The sequence below is a fragment of the Pungitius pungitius genome, chromosome 18, assembly GCF_949316345.1.
Source record: "Pungitius pungitius chromosome 18, fPunPun2.1, whole genome shotgun sequence".
NCBI lineage: Eukaryota > Metazoa > Chordata > Actinopteri > Perciformes > Gasterosteidae > Pungitius > Pungitius pungitius.
Window position 1 is genome coordinate 2221658 of NC_084917.1, and position 20405 is coordinate 2242062.

At 46.3% G+C, this 20405-nt stretch overlaps 1 protein-coding gene across 3 annotated transcripts; it reads right to left on the reverse strand.

Moving 5' to 3' along the window:
• Positions 1-2331: 2331 nt before the first annotated feature.
• tnpo1 (transportin 1) lies at positions 2332-20045 on the reverse strand. Of its 3 annotated transcripts, XM_037484954.2 has the most exons (25): positions 19899-20044; positions 19667-19783; positions 18308-18383; positions 17793-17942; positions 16659-16765; positions 12253-12386; positions 11726-11807; positions 10102-10224; positions 9622-9740; positions 9258-9318; positions 8968-9139; positions 8649-8801; positions 8337-8562; positions 8037-8208; positions 7804-7890; positions 7591-7698; positions 6243-6401; positions 6067-6154; positions 5881-5979; positions 5676-5771; positions 3872-3947; positions 2943-3042; positions 2794-2868; positions 2541-2680; positions 2332-2448 (listed from the first exon to the last, which is right to left on the reverse strand). In XM_037484954.2, the coding sequence occupies exons 2-24, from the start codon at positions 19769-19771 to the stop codon at positions 2573-2575; spliced, it is 2676 nt and encodes an 891-aa protein (XP_037340851.2). In that variant the 5' UTR covers positions 19772-19783; positions 19899-20044; the 3' UTR covers positions 2332-2448; positions 2541-2572. The 3 variants fall into 3 exon arrangements, 2 of the variants coding, with proteins under 2 accessions (XP_037340851.2, XP_037340850.2); XM_037484953.2 differs by having other exon boundaries at positions 2333-2448; positions 19667-20044; XR_005121278.2 differs by lacking the exons at positions 2332-2448; positions 2541-2680; positions 3872-3947 and having other exon boundaries at positions 19667-20045.
• Between the last annotated feature and the right edge of the window lie 360 nt (positions 20046-20405).

Here is a 20405-nt window from a genome sequence, read left to right on the forward strand (position 1 = left end):
GAGTTTGACTAGACATTCCTTAATATTGGTGGGTGCTTTATAAAATACAATTTTGTTTTCAGTAAAGCTTCATAAAAAGTCAAACTTATAGTTGCAAATTATGTTTACAACCCGACGTTTGAGTCGTCAACCCATTTCTTTCCTTTTAAATTCAGTTTCTTTTAGATACAGTATACATCTACTGCAAAAACACCAACAAAACCTCAAAGTACTTGCTCTCAAGGCATCGTGTACAACTCACACTAAATATTCACCGTAGTATGATAACAATCACTTTTGACGAAAAGTAAATGAAGTATGTGCAAGTTACCATTTTATTCTTCCCTCTGCATTGCAACTGTATTCACATTTCACAGCTAGCGGTGTCGCACACAAATAAACATTGATTTAAAACCACACCCACGGCTACCCCCCTTTAAGTATGAAGGGCGAGAGTTTTTACTAAGCTTCCGTTGATGGAGAGGAGATGCATAAAGGCGTACATGTAGGGGAAATCATACCAAATAACACTGAAACACAGACGACCTGAGGTAAACACGGAGAAAACACGTATTCAAGTAGTGAAACACAACTACAATGTGTAGCAGCAGTCAGAATTACAGCACAGTAACGGGGGGGGGGGGGGGGTGTCGCATGTGTTTTAAGGACTGAACCTCTTTCAATGAAAGAATAACAGGACTGTGTACACACACATATACACACACACACACACACAGATCCCATCAAGCCTCGAATCCTCCATGTCTTTTGCATGCCAAACCGCTGGAATGTGACGCACAGAATCCCTTCCAAACACAAAATGAAGTGGCACTTACAAGTATTGGCCTCTGTATTCCATGATGAATCATACCACTGTTTACCTGCTTATGATAAAGAGATCCTTTACATATTCTCATGCTGAGAAAGTTCCTCTAAGACACCGAAGTACTTTTGTATTCTAATAAGCCCAGTGCACCGGGACACTTATTGCATTAGGTAAATACATTTAAGCAGCAGTACTTAACGATCCGTTACAACTAAAGGTCATATTCTGATCGCTTTGGCTACGTCATTCATTTCAAGCACGAGCCGTTTCAACTTGACGTGCATGTCAGGCTCTGGCAAAGGGTTAAAATACTGCAGTTATTACTCTGGCCAGCAGAGGAAAAAATGACTGGCAGGGCACAAAAAAAAACAACTAAATTAAACTCCTCCAACCCATCATGGAATACATTTCAGCTATTTGTAACTCAAACACACTTTATAAAATATAACAGCGCAAAACAACCAGAGACGATAACAATGTTGTAGTTTCACAGTATTTAAAAACAACACATCCAGCTATGGGGGGGGGGGTCGACGTTTAGGGAGAACACTCCAGCAATAATCATGTAAAGTTAGAAATGTCCCAGTGCTGTGATACATTTGTAAAACCTTTAAATGAAGCTCCCCTCCCTCCCTCCCCCCTTATGCATTGGGCTGTGAGGGGGCCACCAACATGCAAGAGATGAAAGTACCCCATGAAACACAACCGCCCCAAACGTTACACAGTCGACCTGGAGATCATGCTTCACCCCCCCCCCTAGGGGACGACGTCGAGAAATAAACAGACTGTCTAGAGACCACTGAGACGGCTTCGTGTCCTCCAACAGAATAAAACATGGCGCCCGACGTGGTGCACGCCTGCAGAGCGCGGCGCGTGCACCCGGTCATGCTACGTGACGGGCCGTCATTTCTCAGGTGGAGGAAAGCAAACATGAAGTACTGTAGATAGATACATTACAAGGTCAGAGAAGAACCTCATCACGGGGGCCATGACAGCAGTCAGACGCAACACACACACAAACAGCTTCTCACCATGATACAAGCATGCTACCGATTCCCTGAAGAGCTGCTCTCAGAAGGAAAGTGATAACTGTAGATGTGGGAACTTATTCTTGGTGATACGCACCATTCTATCCAACACGATGCTCTCTGAGACTTCCTTTTATTGAGCTAAAGGGACCTCTTGGCTTTAAATGGACATTCTTCTACTCTGCCTGACATGATAATAGAAGCTTGTTCTGCACCTCCCCCGTGCCGACTCCTCCTGGAACCAGAACCAAAAGCTTCTCAGGGTCGTGTGCCGACGTTTCTTATTCTCAGGAAGCAACACGAGTTTGGGGAAAAAAACGGGGAGAAAAATAAGAAGTGATTTCACTGTTTCCGATTAAGTTGTGAGAACATGAATATTCCTCCCATGATAAGGTTGTTTTCTGGCAGCCCCCCCCACCCCCCTAAACCCCCCCCCCCCTCCCCCACCCCCCTTGCCTGTGCATGGGGGCACTTGGCACTGCAGCTGCCACCTCCCTCCCACCCCGCCCTTCAGGTTCGGGAGGGGTTCGCGTCCCCTTCCCCCCCCCCCCAGTAAAGGGTAGCATGTTCCCTGGGTAAAAGAGGTTCCCCATATTGTCTCCCATAGTGAATGACCTGGAGAGAGAAGAGGGGGGGGGGGGAGAGACCTGGTTAGAAAAACGTCTTGTTCTTCAAATGTTTGCGAGGACACCGGCGAGGAGACTGACCCCCGCGATGAGGCGTGCTGCCGTGGAAACGGTTACACCCCATAAAAGGTCGCCAGTCGCTCCTTCAGCGGCATGGGGAACTGATCCGAGAAGCGCCTCCAGTTGTCCTCGCCCACCTGGTTCTTAAACCCGTGGAGGATCTGAAATTAAACACCAGGAGAAGTTCACGCACGAGTCGCAACAGAATGCCGCCGTTCAAAATAGATCGTGTTCATCGGGGGGGGGGGGGGGGGGAAGCTTTCCGGGCCTTTACCTTGCAGAACATGTCTCGGAGGTCGTCGTTTGGGTTTACCCAGGAGGCCACTGCGTCGCAGAAGAATATAAAATCCTGTTCCAGAGAAGAGAAGTGAGGCAACGTCTCACGCTGGCGACACTCTGAGGGTGGTGTCGGCTGCACCTCACCTGCACTACGCCTCCCGGGTTCACGCTGATCATAGTGCAGATTCCTCTGAACGCAGAGTCTTTCTCCTCATTGTCTCTTATATTTCGTAGAGAGGTGCACCTGACAACGGGGGCGACCAAATTCCACATCAGACATATCGAAGAACCAAAAAAAAAAAGAATACTTGAATAGACAACTGTAGCTATATCAATACACTGACTTTAAAATACACAATAATCTATTTCCATGCTTCATACAAATGTTACGTTTAGGGTTTTATCATTAAAACGTGGTAGTCTGTATTTCTACATCCATGAAGGAGAGAATTGTGACAACAAGTCAAGCATGCACACAAAACAACATTTTAACTCTTAACAAACTACTCTGAGCACTGAGTTTCTTAAAAACCTCATCTACAGCACCTTGAAATAACATTTCTAGTTTAGAAAAAGGGTGACTAGAGAAGGTTGGGGTTCTATTTATTTGGGGACAGGCACATGCAGCTGGGTGACTACAGTCTGAGAAAGGGATTCAGCAATGCTCTTTGGCAGCAGAGACTGCACCCTTTTCTCTGTAGCTGAACCAGCAGGCATGTGGCAAATCTGATCCCATGCATCTGTTAGAGGCTAGCGACAGTAAACAACGACAACAGAAACAGCTAGAAATTAAACAAATCAATGTGTAATACATGAAGGTGCTACTGAGGCAAAAACAACAGAATCACAAGTAGGACCTAAAAGAGGACAGGGTTAGTCACATGGCTGGCAATGATTACAAACTAATAAGAAACGAGAAGAAAACAAGAAACAACTGAAAAGACTTCTTTTGAGAAGGAGAGAGGAGAGAGGAGAGCCACAGGGGAGGAAAGGGGGAGCAACAGGAGACAGGCGAGAAAATAGGAAGGAAGCAGAGAGGAGATGAATTAAATAAAAGATTGAATAATACACACCAGGGTCTTATAAACTGCTGTAGCATGGGTGCCACCTCTTGAGGACAAACGTAACCAAGACGACCAATTGTTATCGCTAAGGTAACGCAATCACGGTTACACACCACCAAACGCCAACCAAGACATGAGCAATGAGGAGGGGGAGGAGAAAAAAATAAAGAAAAAACAAACAACTCAGAGACATAAATCAACAGAATCTGTATGTGATAATAAACAGAAGATTTCACTAGTGTTGATTATTACTGCCCCTCTCAGTCACGGGGGGGGGAATGTAAAATATGACACTCTAAAAAAAACATACAACACGTTTAAGGGAGAACACATCGACAACTTTGACAGGACATTCATAGAAAAAAAAGGCAAACAATGGCATCTGCTTTCACGGATCATATGGATCCAAAAGCTACTCACTTCTATGAGGAGAGGGATTTAAAATGAGGGTCTCAATGCAGAGGCTACGTGTGACTGGCCTAAACAAGAGCCGTGCACACTGAGAGCTCTCCCTTAAACTCACAAATGTTATATTTCCATAACAAACAGAAATCTTTTTGTTTCGTTGCGTTCTTTTTGAAAGAAAAATGACACATTACTCCAAGGCAGACTACATGGAGGGAGACTAGTATCCAGCACAGCAGGTTTCTATGAGGCGGAGAGGAGGGAGGACCTAAGTTTAAGAGACACACAGCTATGCAACATTCTCATTAACAAACAGGCATTTATGAACAGTCCAATGACACATGCAGAAAGCAGATGGTATGCTCATTAGAATAATGTTCAGTGCAGGATAAGCTGATCGGAGACCTGAGGCGTGCGCTCTGCAGCCACACCCACCTGGACGTGACGGTGGCGTCACACGGCTGTCCGCTGCAATTTAGCTCTCTTAGGAATCACCACCACGGGCATTAACATTTGTTACGGGTTACACAAACCAATGAAGGTCTCGCTCTTGGCGCGTTCAATTCTGTCCGTGTCGTGTTTTCAATTATTACATTGAAAACATTTGACAAATGGTGAATAAAAAAAAAAAAAAAAGTTCACTGGCCCGATGCTAACAATTCTCATGAAGCTAGAATGTTACGACACGGCTTTAGTTCTGGTGTATCCTGCATCAAACGTTGGCCATTCTTAACAACATTAAACATCTATTGGCAGATATGCATCCACATTTAAAGAACAGTAAATTAAAGCAACAGATAAACTGACAGCAAACAAACAGGAACACATCTACAGAGTCCCTAGGTCTTCTTTCATTACGGCGGGTTACACTTGAAAGCATCTCTTTGGTCTCTTTGAATCACCAAATCATTTCAAATCCAATTAGTAAAAACAAGAAGCCAGTGTAACCCCCCCCATCGGTTTAAACGCTCTAGTCCAGGTGTCCTACGTTTAGTCAGCTGAGTCATTTACAAATAGTTATTGTTCCAGTGAATATGTCTGTCTCGTGGTAACAGTCAGTCTATCTCTCTCTCTCTCTCTCTCACACAGCCGCCTGTAATCTACTTCACCTGATGGAGCGCAGTCCGCCCCCGTCGGGTAACGACGGAGCGCTTACGCGGCTCGCTCGGTTCAAGTGGCGGGCCTTTTCCAGCGGGGCTTAGTTGTCTTTCATCACTGCCACGTCGCAGAAATGTAAGCTGACATATTTTGCATTCTTTGGGGACACCAGCTGAACCTGTAAGGCTTCTTTAGATACCCGCTAAAAGGGGCGGGACTGGCTCCCTAAGCTGGATGCCTGGCTGAATGGACCGCAGCGGCTCCCTGAGTGTGGCGACCTGGCTGGCTCAGAACCGCCGCCGAGTGGTACCTGTGTTCTCCAGTAGAGTCTTTGGGGTATTTGGCCTGTTAATGATCTCCACCAGCTGGTGCAGCACCATGGCAATGTACGGCTGCATTTCAGAGCCTGCGAGAAACAGCGGGAAACGGTGGAAAGAGACGGGTTTACTTCATCGTGACTGTTGAATGGCGACACACGGCGACATGTGGCGATTTTGCTAAATCGAGGCACTCACCCATTTGTATGGATATCTCTCCGATTGCCCATGTTGCATTGTTGCACACTGATATTAATTCTGGGTTCAAGTTAGTACCCAGTATGGGCATGAAATCAGCTGGAAGAAGGAAAGCAAACTGTGAACTTGAACCGGCCAACAACCTGTTTCCAAGCGGCGTTTGAGGGCGAGCGGCCCACAACGTACCGATGCAGGGTTTGACGTGTTGGAAACAAGCCTTGGTCAGATCCCCCAGCAGAGCAAAAGAACTCTGACGCACCTCTGGCATTTTGTCCTGAGCAGTTGGAGAGGACAAAATAAAAGAAAGTCAACGATGCTGTATCAGCTTGTCAGAGAAGCAGAGTTGTGTTCACTTCCGTTACCTGCATGCACTGGTACATGAGGGTGAGGATGTTGCTACGGGCAACCAGCTCCTCGATGGTGCCTCCCAAACCCTCCGCCAGGCCACTCAGAAGATCCAAAGCCACGATCATGAAGTCTTTGTCAGGGGCTTCGTACTGGTCTGGCTGTGACTGATAAAGCTAGAAGGGGGAAGAACCATTTATAATTTAAGAGTTAAATTAAATGAATTCACTAACTAATAATCAAATTGTAATTACTTTTAAAACCGAATTTTCTCTATCTCTCTCCTAAAAGAATAGATTTCCCGGTTTGCAATCGTTTGTTCTATTTGGCCACTTGGGGGCAGTGCAACAAAACGTCAACACAACACATGACATATTGGGTCCCATCTTCCAGCAAGAACAAAGGCGGAGGCAGTGGACATTTTCACGGCCGCGCCGTCGTTCGTTGTAAATAGTAAATGTACTTGCGTCCAACCCGTGAGCCCTGTGGGCGTGTTGCTCTTAAAAAGAGGCGTGGCCAGACGCATTGCTGCAGCACAAAGCGATCACGCCATCGACCAACAAACACCAGGTCCGAGGGCAAAGAGCAGTATTTTCCTGCTGTGTGAAGGGCTTATCATTGAGATATAAAGTTAAGCCCACAGAGGCGGGGTCATAACACATGTACATAACGTGGGTACTCTTACTACTACTACTACACACACAGTAGTGATTTGGTGTATTTGCTCACAGGTGTTGTTGATGGAACAGACACAATGTGGCACAGCAATAATAATCACCAAGTGCCCTCCTTATCAGTAATCACACTCACTCTCTATAAACTTCATTAATATAAGGGCAATGAAGCTAAAGTGAATATTTGGAAGCTGTATAGTTTAATTCATATTGACATTTTAATTCTAAATAAACATGTCGACTCGAGGGACTCTAAAAATATTATACTATTTGTAGAATCAGTGCCCAGGGGTAGCTGCTTAAGATGGTTTCATACAGGTGTGATAAAAAAAATCACAATAATTCCAGAGCATTTGATGGTCAAAAAGTCTAAATTCATTAAAAGAATATGGTATTATTAAAAAACAATCCACAACAGTAAAGCTATATATCTATTTGCTACATTGTGCTTTTGGCGGTGGATCGCTCCCTCACTTCAATAATATGTATAATATGTAAGCCTTACTTGAGTCTGGATTATGTTGGCCCCGCCCCAAAGGCTTTAGACCAAGCACAACAGATCATTGCAACAGGGCCCACTATGACCCAATACACACTATACATCCAGAACCATAACCTAAAGAGCGTGCTTACACACACAATCACACACACACACACTCACACTCACACTCACACTCACACTCACACTCACCATGTCCTGAGCAAGCGTCTTCTGCACCAGGTTGACGCAGCGTTGGTACACAGGCTCACAGTAGGGCAGGAAGCCGCTCTGCAGCGCCGTGGCTACAGACGACAGACACTGAGGAAGGACGTCAGGGGTCAGTTATGGCCTGGGGTGGGGGGGGGGGGGACTCCACATCAACCAAACCATTTGTGCAGTTGCCACTTCAAATCCACAACTCACTTCTAACAAAGGGAACAGATCTTTGTCTTCGTCTTTCAGCTGGTTCCATTTCTGGATCAGCGGAGGCATCAGCATCTGGATGTATTCCTGTATAATGACAATGAGTCTTTAAACCAAACAGTGAGACTTCGTCATGCTTGTTTGTCTTCTGGGAATAATGTCCACACCGAAACATGAAAACACAGACCACCAGAAAGAGGAAATAGCGAGTGCCAAGTTTCTGTTCTGCATACCGGTTTGTTGAGGTGATGCCCCACAGAGTCTGCCAGTGTCCCGATGGCGTCGTAAAGAATGAGCAGATTTTTGTGCTGGTACTTGTTGAACGCGAACACCAGTGTGTCGAGGATGAATGCAAGGTAGGGCACCAGCTCGGTGCAGGCCTCCTCCTCCAGAGTGGCAAAGGCACTAAAAATAATAAAGGGGGGGGAAAAGAAAACATAGAAGCAGGGAAGCAATTTGTCACTATTACCTCCCAACAACTGAAAGAATCCTCTCCATGTACGTTTGTATAAGTGTGGGTACCCAGAATTTACCTGCACGCAGCCTCCTGCACACGCTTGTTGCTGTCCAGAATCCGCTTGAGCAGCTCCGTCATCAGAGGCTTCAGGTAGGTGTCCGGAGGCTGGCCGACCACCCAGTGCGCGTAGCGGCTCAGTGTCCAGCAGGTGATGGAACGCACCAGGGCCTTCTTGTCAGACAAACACTGCACCAGATGGGGAATGAGCTCCGGCAGGTAGGGGATCATGCCCTGCATGCAGCCTGGGGGCGGGACGACATCACTGTGCTTCCTGCTCGTTCTCACACCCGGATGTTTGTCCCCGCTTCCTTCCTCTTTCCCCTCTTACCTTCAGCTATGGCCCCCAGCACGAGGATGCCAGACTCTTTGACGACCCACTCCGGGTGGAAGAGCAGCTCTTTGAGGAGGGGCAGAATGTGCAGCAGCAGATCGTCCCTGAACACGTTGGCCAGCACGTCCAGCGCGGCCGCCGAGCACTTCCCTAAAGGTTGGGTGACACGCGAGGAGACGGACACAGAAGCGAGCGGACAGACATCGAACGGACAGTCACAGGTACAGTGGACACAAAGGACAAGGGATCAATACAGCGCGTGCTTCCTGGCTCTCGGTGAAGGTCGTGTGGGGGGGGGGGGGGGGGCTGGACTCACGCAGGTTCCAGTCGGAGATGGTGTCGTCGTCGTCGTCTTCGTCCTCGCCGTCGTCCTCGCCGTCCTCGATGCCGTCGCCCTCGTGCTGCTGGGCGACCGTGCGGGAGCGATGGAAGCGCGGCCGGATGTCCTGCTCGTTGTCCGGGATGGCCTCGTCTTCCTCGGTGTCCCCCTGGTGGCGAGCGTACGGCGTGAGACAACGACGCAAACTGGCACGCGCCACACGGTCACACACAAACACTTCATCCAACTGCCAATTCATCCCGCCGTATGAGGCTGCACGAACTGACCTTGAGCAGGATTATGTCAATCTCAGAGTACTTCATCCCGTTGACAAGCACCGGAATGAGCCTGCAGCAGAAGGCCAAAGGAACAACGATGAGGAAGAGGACAAGGGCAGGTCAGAGCCCCCGAGCCATCACTCACATGATCCCTGCTGCAGTTAAACCACTGAAAGATGAGATGTTAGAGCGAGGCCGACAGTCGGGTTTCTTAATCAGACGTCTTCAGGGGTGTGAGAGAAATATCAACCTGCCACAACCGCTTCACTAGCTTACTGGGAAGGTTGCTATGAATCAGCCGCTTGCAGTAGGACCGATGGCGTGTCAGACTGTGTATTTTGTGTGTGTGTGTGTGGGGGGGGGGGGTTCTTACTGGGAGAGGTGTCCACAGAGCACTTCCTTACACACCGGCTGCTCCGCCAGAGTGAGCCAGAACTCACAGGCTTCCAAGGAAACGTTTTCATCTTGGTCCTGAGTCCTCAGCAGCATGTACTGAAATCAAACGATGGGCCATCTTTATTGTGTATACTTTAGATCTACTCAAACACAATATGCTATTCTAAAAACGAGGATGCAAATACATCCAAAGCCTAACACATGCATGTGTGCTCCCAGGGAAGCATCAGAGGCGCGTCATTAAAGACTACGAGGGGCAATATATTCAGATTTTGTTATTCTCAACACGTCCTTTGACAAATAAATGAAAATAAATGGGAAACCTAGTTTTTATAGGATGTATTATGATTATAAATAAGAACCCAAGAGCCAGAGTATTGGTGCAGATCCCTAAACAGTGGAGGTGAAATGGGAAATATTATATTTAATATCTAAAAATGAGAAATACAGCTCTCACCTCCACGATGTTGTGCATGTGTGGCAGGAGACGGTCCAGGCGAACTTCCAGCAGCATGACCAGAGCTCTGCACACATTCTTCCTCACTTCCGGTTCCTCATCTGTGGCCAGAGCGAACAGGTTCTACCAAGGACAGAATGACGCCACGGTCAGATATCCTCTATGCAATGTGAACCAACAACAAATAACAACAACCACTGCACGGCATCTGAAAGACAGCGTGCTTTTGGGAATGAAAAAGAATCAGATGATCCAAAGTAATAGATAGGACAGTAATGTATCACATTACATCTACACTCACCGGCCACTTTATTAGGTACACCTGTCCAACTGCTCGTTAACACTTAATTTCTAAGCAGCCAATCACATGGCGGCAACTCAGTGCATTTAGGCATGTAGACATTGTCAAGACAATCTCCTGCAGTTCAAACCGAGCATCAGTATGGGGAAGAAAGGTGATTTGAGTGACTTTGAACGTGGCATGATTGTTGGTGCCAGAAGGGCTGGTCTGAGTATTTTAGAAACTGCTAATCTACTGGGATTTTCACGCACAACCATCTCTAGGGTTTACAGAGAATGGTCCGAAAAAGAAAAAACATCCAGTGAGCGGCAGTTCTGTGGGCGGAAATGCCTTGTTGATGCCAGAGGTCAGAGGAGAATGGCCAGACTGGTTCGAGCTGATAGAAGGGCAACAGTGACTCAAATAACCACCCGTTACAACCAAGGTGGGCATAAGAGCATCTCTGAACGCACAGTACGTCCAACTTTGAGGCAGATGGGCTACAGCAGCAGAAGACCACACCGGGTGCCACTCCTTTCAGCTAAGAACAGGAAACTGAGGCTACAATTTGCACAAGCTCATCGAAATTGGACAATAGAAGATTGGAAAAACGTTGCCTGGTCTGATGAGTCTCGATTTCTGCTGCGACATTCGGATGGTAGGGTCAGAATTTGGCGTCTACAACATGAAAGCATGGATCCATCCTGCCTTGTATCAACGGTTCAGGCTGGTGGTGGTGGTGTCATGGTGTGGGGAATATTTTCTTGGCAATCTTTGGGCCCCTTGGTACCAATTGAGCATCGTTGCAACGCCACAGCCTACCTGAGTATTGTTGCTGACCATGTCCATCCCTTTATGACCACAATGTACCCAACTTCTGATGGCTACTTTCAGCAGGATAATGCACCATGTCATAAAGCTGGAATCATCTCAGACTGGTTTCTTGAACATGACAATGAGTTTGCTGTACTCAAATGGCCTCCACAATCACCAGATCTCAATCCAATAGAGCATCTTTGGGATGTGGTGGAACGGGAGATTCGCATCATGGATGTGCAGCCGACAAATCTGCGGCAACTGTGTGATGCCATCATGTCAATATGGACCAAACTCCCTGAGGAATGCTTCCAGCACCTTGTTGAATCTATGCCACGAAGAATTGAGGCAGTTCTGAAGGCAAAAGGGGGTCCAACCCGTTACTAGCATGGGGTACCTAATAAAGTGGCCGGTGAGTGTATGTGTGTTATGAAAATATAGAGATTTTACAGAAGATTTTATCGTGTACTTGGTTTTATATTTTGTTTCCCCAAAGAGGAGGACAAAGCGCATTAAGGTGTTACTTGCCTCAATGAAAGGGTCGATGTGCAGCATGAGCGCCTGAGTCCTGCTGATGATGAACTGATTCACGCAGGCGATGGCGTGAGACCTGCAACACAGTAACCGCCACTTGAGACCAACGCTCACGTTTTACTCAGGTGACCCGCACTATGAATTCAGCCCCCGTCTTCTCCTCTGCTCCATTAACGCGGATTTGACCTCCAAATGGGAGGGAGTCATTCCTTCTTTCGTGGGTGTGCTGCATTACGACAGACTGAGACTTCTACAGCACAACTATCTGTCCTTTAAATACACCGGATGTGCTTTAGAAAATACACTCACTGGTAGATGCTTTGAGGCAATAAAAAGGATTGCCTGTACTGTCAATATGTACGCAATGTTTACAGAGTGCATGAACAATTTTAATTGCAGCGCTTTCCGTTCCTACAAACCGACAATGCAGTGCTCATTGGCCTCGGGGGCAGAAACACGTTTGCTGCTGCATGGTGGAAATTCTGCTTCATTGTCAATAACAATTGAGTAAAACTTCTTACCTGATCTTAGGACTGCTGTGCTTAAAAAACTGCAGGAACTTGGGGATCATGATGTTCAAAGGGCGATCCAGCACGTCACTGTCCAGGACCTCAGCGGAGTCCTCGCAGATTTTCTGCAGGGCTCCAAACGCTCCCTGGGGGGCAGAACAAAGAGAGGGGGAGAAAAACAACAAGAGAGAGCATTATGAAATGTGCACTGCTGCTGTAGACGCGGGGTGTGGAGGAGCAATGGAGTCAGCTTTTGCTCATATTTCATTGGCTCTATATTGTACCACTGTTTGATCATAATGTCCTCATAGAAGAATTGGTGATTTAGAGGATCTTGTTCTTGTTCTTTGCACAGAGCGAGAGCTCAAAAATGTGTTCAGTCTCCTACCTCATCCACGATCATCAAAGGATTCTTTCCCTTCTGCTCTAATAACCTTCAAATAGTTCTCACACACACACCTCTTGATACTAGCTGCTTGACGGATGGTTAGTATGCATGTTCACAATAGGCTGCAGCCTCCCGTCTCTCACAAAAAATACAGCCCGAGGAGCCGATGGAAGAGAAACAGCACGGCGCCGAAAACAGACGCTGTCTGAGATGGGTTTCCATGGAAACCGTTCCCATGTCGGCGTGCCTCTCAGATGACATGTACCAAACGGCCTCAAATAATATGTGGAGGAGCCGAAGGGAGGAAATAAGATGAGGAGGAGACTGTCAAGGTCACATAGAGGAGGAGACAAGCGCTGCCAAGCTCAACGCCTCATTAGGAGACACATTTATCCAATTCCATTTTGCAGGGTCGCACACATAATATATAGACTACTTTTATGACATAAAATACTCAAACAACATGTAATCTGCACCAGATTTTGCCAATTGAATCATTATGTCATTATGCCAAAATAGCTTGTTCCACTTTACAATAATTTGCTTCTTTTCTCCATCATAAACCACTGCAGAGTGAATATTTACATAATATAACATAATACTTGAAGATATCACATTCTGGTCATCAGAATGGATCAACATTTTCCCAATGTATATTTGATAGGAAACAATGATCTTGGTTATAAGTCAGGTTTTATAATTGTTATTGTGCAGCAGTGGGTTGGACACTGAAATGCAGCTGTATCTTATTTCAAAAACAAAACATTAGAGCTCCTTGTAGGATTTTAGTTGCATCTGCATCACGAGGAACATATCAGGGAAACACGCGTGAACATGGACCAAGCAAAGCATCAAACATGTAACCACAATGCTAACAAACAGCGACATCGGGCCCCTCCCCACGCGGCTCAATAAACGGGGGAATGGCAGCCAGCTCGGGAACAGAGACGTCTCCTCTGGAGATGTGAACAATGTCACGGTGCAAACCAGCGCTGAGGTGACAGAACGTGTTCATCACCTTCCTACCACAGCAACCCCCCCCCCCGCTGCCATTAATAACAACAGTAAAACCGCTCCACCTATAAAAAGCCCTCCGCCAGCGTCCCACACACCTGCTGCTGTGCTTTTTATAGAGCGTGTAGAGAGGGGGGGTACAGGGTGGTGCCGCAGGGGGCCTTTCCTACAAACAGCGGCGCCATCATCAACGAGAGTTTAATTAGATAAAGAAGGCCTTGGTGAGAGGAAATACCGCGGGTGTCACTGGGCACCAATTCCACAATAACAAGCCTCTTTATTCCACACAGTCGGGGAGAAAACCAGACCTCAGCATCTCCTCATGGCCCCGTTTTCAAAGCTTTAGAAAATCCAGCCCGTGACTGAGAAATCGGCCAATCACAGGTCATTTCAGAGAAAGGGCCACTCCGTAATCCTCCTCGATGCAAACGCGTGGGTCTGTACTTCGAAAAATAAAAAATAAACGCAGCGGTAAAACAGCATCGGGATCACAATCAAGCTCAAGGTTTGGAATGACACTGCTCAGGTTACAGTGTGAAGGACAGCGTATGAGATGAATGAGGAGAAAGACCAGTACAGGTTCCTGAGTGAAATGAATGAGTAATATGAAGGGTGATGTGTGAAATGAATGATAGGGGTACTGCACACTGCTTGAGCATGTGACCAGGCTCATCTGGTGGTTGGGGGCTTAGGACACATTCTTGCCTTGCCTTGACAGAAAGCTTCCGGTCGTGGTGTACTACTTGAATTACAATACGTGGAAAGGCTATTTCTGATATTTTCCCCCAATAATGTCAAAAATAAGCTCCCCACCCCAGAGATAAGATGACAAATTACCCAAAGCTCACAGCCAACACGGCCGGATTCCACCATTTACCCAGCTCCGTTTCCTCCCGACATCGATTGAATTACACTTACACAACATCACAAGTCGTCTCAGTGGGCGGTCCATGAAGAGCCCGTCTAGACTGTGCCCTTTACTAATTTGTGGACAGAAATCCTCACAATGAGCACTGGGGGGGGGGGAAGAAGGGCTCCATTAGCCATTAGTCAGCGTGGGCTTGTTGTCCACTCACGGAGCGCGAGGATCATCTTGTATGCGCGCGGTGAATGCACCCCCCCCCCCCCGCAGGACGCGCTCCCTCCATCCAATGGTCCAAGGACAGCGTGCATCCCGTCGCCGGGACGACAAAGTGCACGCTGTTCTGAAACCGTACACTGCTCCCAAAATAGGTATCGGTGCCGTGACAGTAATGGTGCGTGTTATTTAGGGGTTTCCATGGCAACGGCCAACACCTTTAAAAGTGTATGTGGCATGCCGGGGTTTTTTTTGCGTCTGCTTGTTTTGTTTGCTTCTTATACATCTGCATTTGAACTTATCTAAATAAAATATGTTTAATCAAGAAGGAAAAACATTTCCTCATTATGCCCAACAATTGGCAGTGTAGTAATGAATGAATTGTGCTTTTGTGCACAGCAGCGCGCACTAAGAGGTAGAACGCAGATCAGGGAGCAGCACTCAGCAGCTCACAGGTTCAGTGTAGTGAGACACAAGCTTTCCTCATAAAACACATGACCTTAAGTCACATGATTGTAGCTCCACGTTTTCTTAGTAGAACATTGTCCATTTTCCTACATTTTAAAACAAGCTTTTTCCTATTGTACAAGTTCAAATCGATGGCTAAGTGTTATGACTACTTACATCCATTATGCCATTTTAAAACCATTGTCAAGCTGTGAAAGTACTTATGAGCCTTTATAGAGACAGCATGGAACAGATCTTGCTTAGCAGAAGTCCAACAATGTCAGAACAGCCAAAACAACTGGAAGCTAAATTAACATTTTGTACCTTTAATCACAAGATTAGAAGACCCTTTTTTTCCCCAGTCTGGCACCAACTTCTTTAACATCAGGCATTAAGAAGCTTTCCTGCCTCCAAGCTGCTTTTCAAAATCATAGTGAGCCTTATGAGGAGTTGCCACAGTGCTAAGCCCTGTGCACACATACACTTCAGGATCCTCTGCGGTAAATAGCTGACCTAAATCTCAGCTTCTGAATGAGCTTTATAAAGAGAAGCCCGCCGCGTTGCCACAGGGAGAGACATGTTGGGTTTTTTTTTTTTTCGGGCACATCTTCTCTGCAGAGATTCCTGCTGTGAGGGATGAGTAATCGTGCCAGATACATTTTCCTGTCCAACATCAAGCCTGCATTTACATCATTAAATAAACCCGTCGCCTGACTTGTGCGGGTCCTCCAACGGACCTTCTCAACACCCCACCTGATATCCCAGGCACACGCAGCTGACAACATACTAATAGCCGAGGAGTTTATGTGAGCGTGGGCGAGGCAGCTGATCAGATGATCCAACATCCAGCGCAGGGGCCTGTACTGGAGCACTTATCCACCATTTCAGTGCAGTTCCAGTAGCTCACAATTTAGAGCTACTTGTTCCTGATGCAATGAAGACGCGATAATAGGCAACTACATTCTTGCAACAACAAAAAAAGTAAAGAAATTGGATAATATTGGACTGCTAAGAGAAGAGCCACACTGCATTGTTTTTCGCTGATATGAAAGCTATTCTGGGTGAATTCAGGAAATTGGGTCATAATGATTTTCTGGTCAAAAGGATCTAGAGAGAATAAATGATTCCACAGTTGAATAATCCACAGCTCCAGCTGTGAGGCATCCTTTAGCTCATTTGGCCAACGGGATGCCATCCAGATGCTGCTTTTGTAGCTGACCCAGCTCTATTCCCTTACCACAATAAATAAATGATACACAAATGGGCAGCGCTGTGTGGCCAGACAGGCCTACTTATAGCCATAAGTGTGCCACACCACATGACCACAAATGTGCGTTCACTCAATCCTACCTCACACGCTACAATGACAATAGATCAAAGGGATGTTGGAATAAAGGAAACCGTGTATCATCATCATATCAAAATATTGCCTGGGGTAATCATATATATATATATAAAATATATATATATCCCTGCGTTCCTCCTCCTCACCTCACACGTGTTGTAGTCCTCAGAATCCAGCAGCTGGCAGAGCTTGGGTAAAAGTCCCGGCCAGTTCTGTAGCTCTCCCTTGGAGGCGATGGTGGTGATGAGGATACCTGTTGGCGGGGCGGATGTTCTATTAGTAAAGCGGGTGTAGAGAAGCCACGGGCACTGCTGACTGAACTCCTCACTTTGTCAGACGGACCTCATGATCCTACTCTGCAGTCATCACAGGATTGTTTTCTCTCTCCCCCCCCCCCTCTGGGAAGAACTAGATTCATACTGTAAACACTTGATGTTTGACCTCTGGTGGAATGGAGTACATCACCAAGTTGTTTTTTTCTATTTCAGAAAGTGATACGACGTGGTTTAACAAAAAGTCCAGATTGTAGATAGAGTCATCGTCCCACCAGAATTGTGATTTAGTGCACGAGTTGAAATCCTTCTCTAGATCAATATGGGAGGACTTCAGCCGAGCTGTGATTTAGTGCTGGTTGTTGTGTGCCTCAGTGGTTGGGTAATGGTAGTGTGAGGATAAATGTTACAGATGTGTATTGATGTATTCTCTGTTGTCAAGAGTATCAACTAAAAATGGCATCTTCTGTTGAAATACAACAGCTAACAGGGGGGAGGAGGTCTGAGTAAACATGAACAAATCCAGGAATGTAGGCAAGGATCCTTCCAATGCAGACTTTCAACATCAGAATCCATTAGTGGGGATGTGCTCCATATAAACAAGCACAACAGCAAACAAAAGCTGGAAGTAGCTGTGAGTTAAACATGTTTCTAGAAACGATGGAAGACAAGCAAGATGTATTTGTGAATGTGTCCAGTTTCATTTGAATATGCTCCTGTGTGTTTGCTGCTCTGTGCTAATGAGGCTGTTTAGAATATCTTAGTAAACGAGGTGCTGCTTGAAGAAAAAATTACATGTCCCACAACTATAATGCTATTACATTTTAAAACACACATATACAGAACTCATACACGTATATGAAAAGGAAACTCAAGTCATAATCAAATAGAAATAGTCAAAATGTAATTTATTTCATTGGTATACTTATATTCCTTTAAGCTGCTCTGTCTATGTCTAGTGATCAATTAATGCATAACCCTAAAAAAATAAAAGCACATTCCACTTACCTACGGTGGCCCGGATGAGGGGAGAGGAGTCGCCGATGTTTTGGAGGCACTCGCTCTTGATGAAATCAGACACGCCATTAGGGAAGTTCTGATAGTGGGCTTTCACATTGTTCTTCAGTATCAGCCCGCTCAGAGACCGCGTTGGTTCATCTTCGGGGGCAGGAGCGAAGAAGAAGCACATTGGGTAAAACTTGGTGACTAACTAATAACTGGACTTATTATTCTGCTTGTCTCGTTGCATTGGACCTCAGAGAAATAGTGCAACGACATCCTAAAATGTCTTAACACCACTTAACATTGCGGTCGTCTACTGTGCAGTGCAGTTCAGCCAAGAGTTGAGTGGTGCCAGGAATAGGTTTAAAATTAGAGTGACCCATATTCAGAGTGCCACATCACCCGTGTGGCCAAGACGCCATTGGATCACTCGAGTCATGGCCGAACAGACCTCAGCTGTTACATAAAAGCGACATGTCTGACCCTCGCGGCGTCCACACCGGGGCCAACAGAGAGCTTACCTTCTGATTTTAACTTTGTCAGAACGAATATCAGATAGTTGTTGAAGTCCGGGTACTGGTTGAGCTGCTCGAGTCTCTGGGAGCGGTGGTTGAGGAGGACAAGGGTGCGAACTATACACACGGCCTGTTCAAAGGTTACGGGCACATTAGCCCTGCAATCTTTTACATGGAAGATTGGATTTCACTGTAGATATGTAGCAATGGCAGAAGTTCATGTGGTCAAGTGGTGGTGTAATGTATGATGGGGTGTGTGTGTGTGTATAGGGCGGGGTGCGGGGGTAGGGGGGGTCATAAATGTGTCATATGACTGGACTGAATACTGTCAATACCAAGACAGATGGTGTATTCAGGGCTCTAGCAGCAGGTTGTCTATGAGTTAATGATGCAGATTATACAATCAAACCATTTAGGATCAGTGTGCAACCAGACAAGAGCCGTACAGGCCGACAGCATAAGCATAAGGATATTAATCCTTCTCCAATACAAAAGAACATGCTGACCACAGTGCAGATTTATCATGCCTTTTAAATGTCGCTGTAATTAGTAAACTTAAGTCTTCCAGGTAGCTTTTCAGATTCATTTTAGGATCATAACAGCAGTCAACTGGAGCAGTGTCCAGGTTAGACTTTCTCATTTGTTTTTAATGTTAATTAAATGTAGATGGGTCCGATTCAGATGTCAACTAGAATCGATCATTTACAGTGTATTTTTCGGACCGTGGTGCATTCATGAAAATCCGACATAATTCGTGCTCTTTGTTTGGTCTTTACAGTTGAGCGAAACACGCAGACCGTTCCTTTGGAGACCGATGTTGTGATGGTATGCATCCGGTTGTATGTATCATAACGTCATTATTAATACAATCACGAGTGGATCATTATTACATTACACGGGATTTTATTTACTTAAGCAACGTTGTATCTAAAATTCAAGTGTAAAACGCGTGGCTCATTTAGCTGTTCTTGTTGTTATGCAGCTGTAACGTCTCATGCAAGCCGATCGAAGGATCGAGCCTTCACGAGACGTCCATAGACGTCACACTAAGCCGGGATAAAACACAACGTTACATCTCTAATGCTATAAATATCTGGATATGATCCATACAGCACGGCGGGCTTTGCTAGCGGCACGTTGAGCCCGTTAATTAACAGAACCCCAAAAAGCCCCCGACCGTCCGGCACCTGCCCGTCGGCTGTTACCGGCTTCTAACGGTAACCCGCCCGCGGCTAGCGTTAGCTGCCCGGCTAGCTACCTGCTAGCCCCGTTTTCGTGTACCGGGTGTCTACCGAGCTTTCAACAACCCCAGACGCACAAGTCACGACCCGCGCCTCGGCTTCGATGGAGGGGGGAAAAGGATACTTGCTGGACGGATCTCTGCGTGGACGTATCCGGCGACTGAGACTCCTTCAGCAGCTGAAGTATTTGTTGAAGTCCCTGCTCGTCTGGCTTCCACTCGCACTCCATCTTGCTCTGCCGCTGCGGATCGAGACACAACGTTAACGTTAGCGAGCGACTCCTCAACGGCCGCCTCTCGTGACGCTGTCGATGACGCGTTTTTTTTTTTTTTTTTTAGAAATAACGTTAGAAATACGTTTTCCCGTCTCGACTCGGTCGACCGTTTTCGAGTGAAGCGGACACCGTCCCTTGAAATGTGACCGTCCGTCGGCGCTCTCAGACGTAGGACCTGTTTTAGCGGCTACATCCGTTTTTACGCAACAAGCTGGAGGGGGGCGCGCGCGGCGCGGTCACGGCGACGCGCTCAGAGCCGTACATAAAGAGTCGCGTCAACGGAAGTTCACAAGCGCTCGATCCTCGCGTGATTGACGTGATTCTGATATTGGTGAATTCGGTTTGGTAAATTGCAGTTAAATAAATGTTTTGATTTACAATATATTTTTTTAACCGACGGTTAAACACATTTTATATTATTTATACTATTAATGAAATAAAAGAAAGTGGCTTTGACTGTCGGCAGGAATATAACAAGCATTGTCTTTTTGAACGTTTTCAAATGTGTAAAATTGTGCAGTTAAAACCAGTGTTCAGTGTGAGGGAAGCATTGTATTTCGATATATTATGTAACCCATCTCATTATTGT

Excerpts from the sequence above, each read along its gene's own strand:
- tnpo1 (XM_037484954.2), bottom strand. The coding sequence starts at position 19,771 with ATGGAGTGCGAGTGGAAGCCAGACGAGCAGGGACTTCAACAAATACTT. Across the intron at positions 16,766-17,792 it reads CCTCATCCGGGCCACCGTAG|GTATCCTCATCACCACCATC; the intron begins GTAAGTGGAATG and ends CCCCGCCAACAG. Across the intron at positions 9,741-10,101 it reads ACATGCACAACATCGTGGAG|TACATGCTGCTGAGGACTCA; the intron begins GTGAGAGCTGTA and ends GTTTGATTTCAG.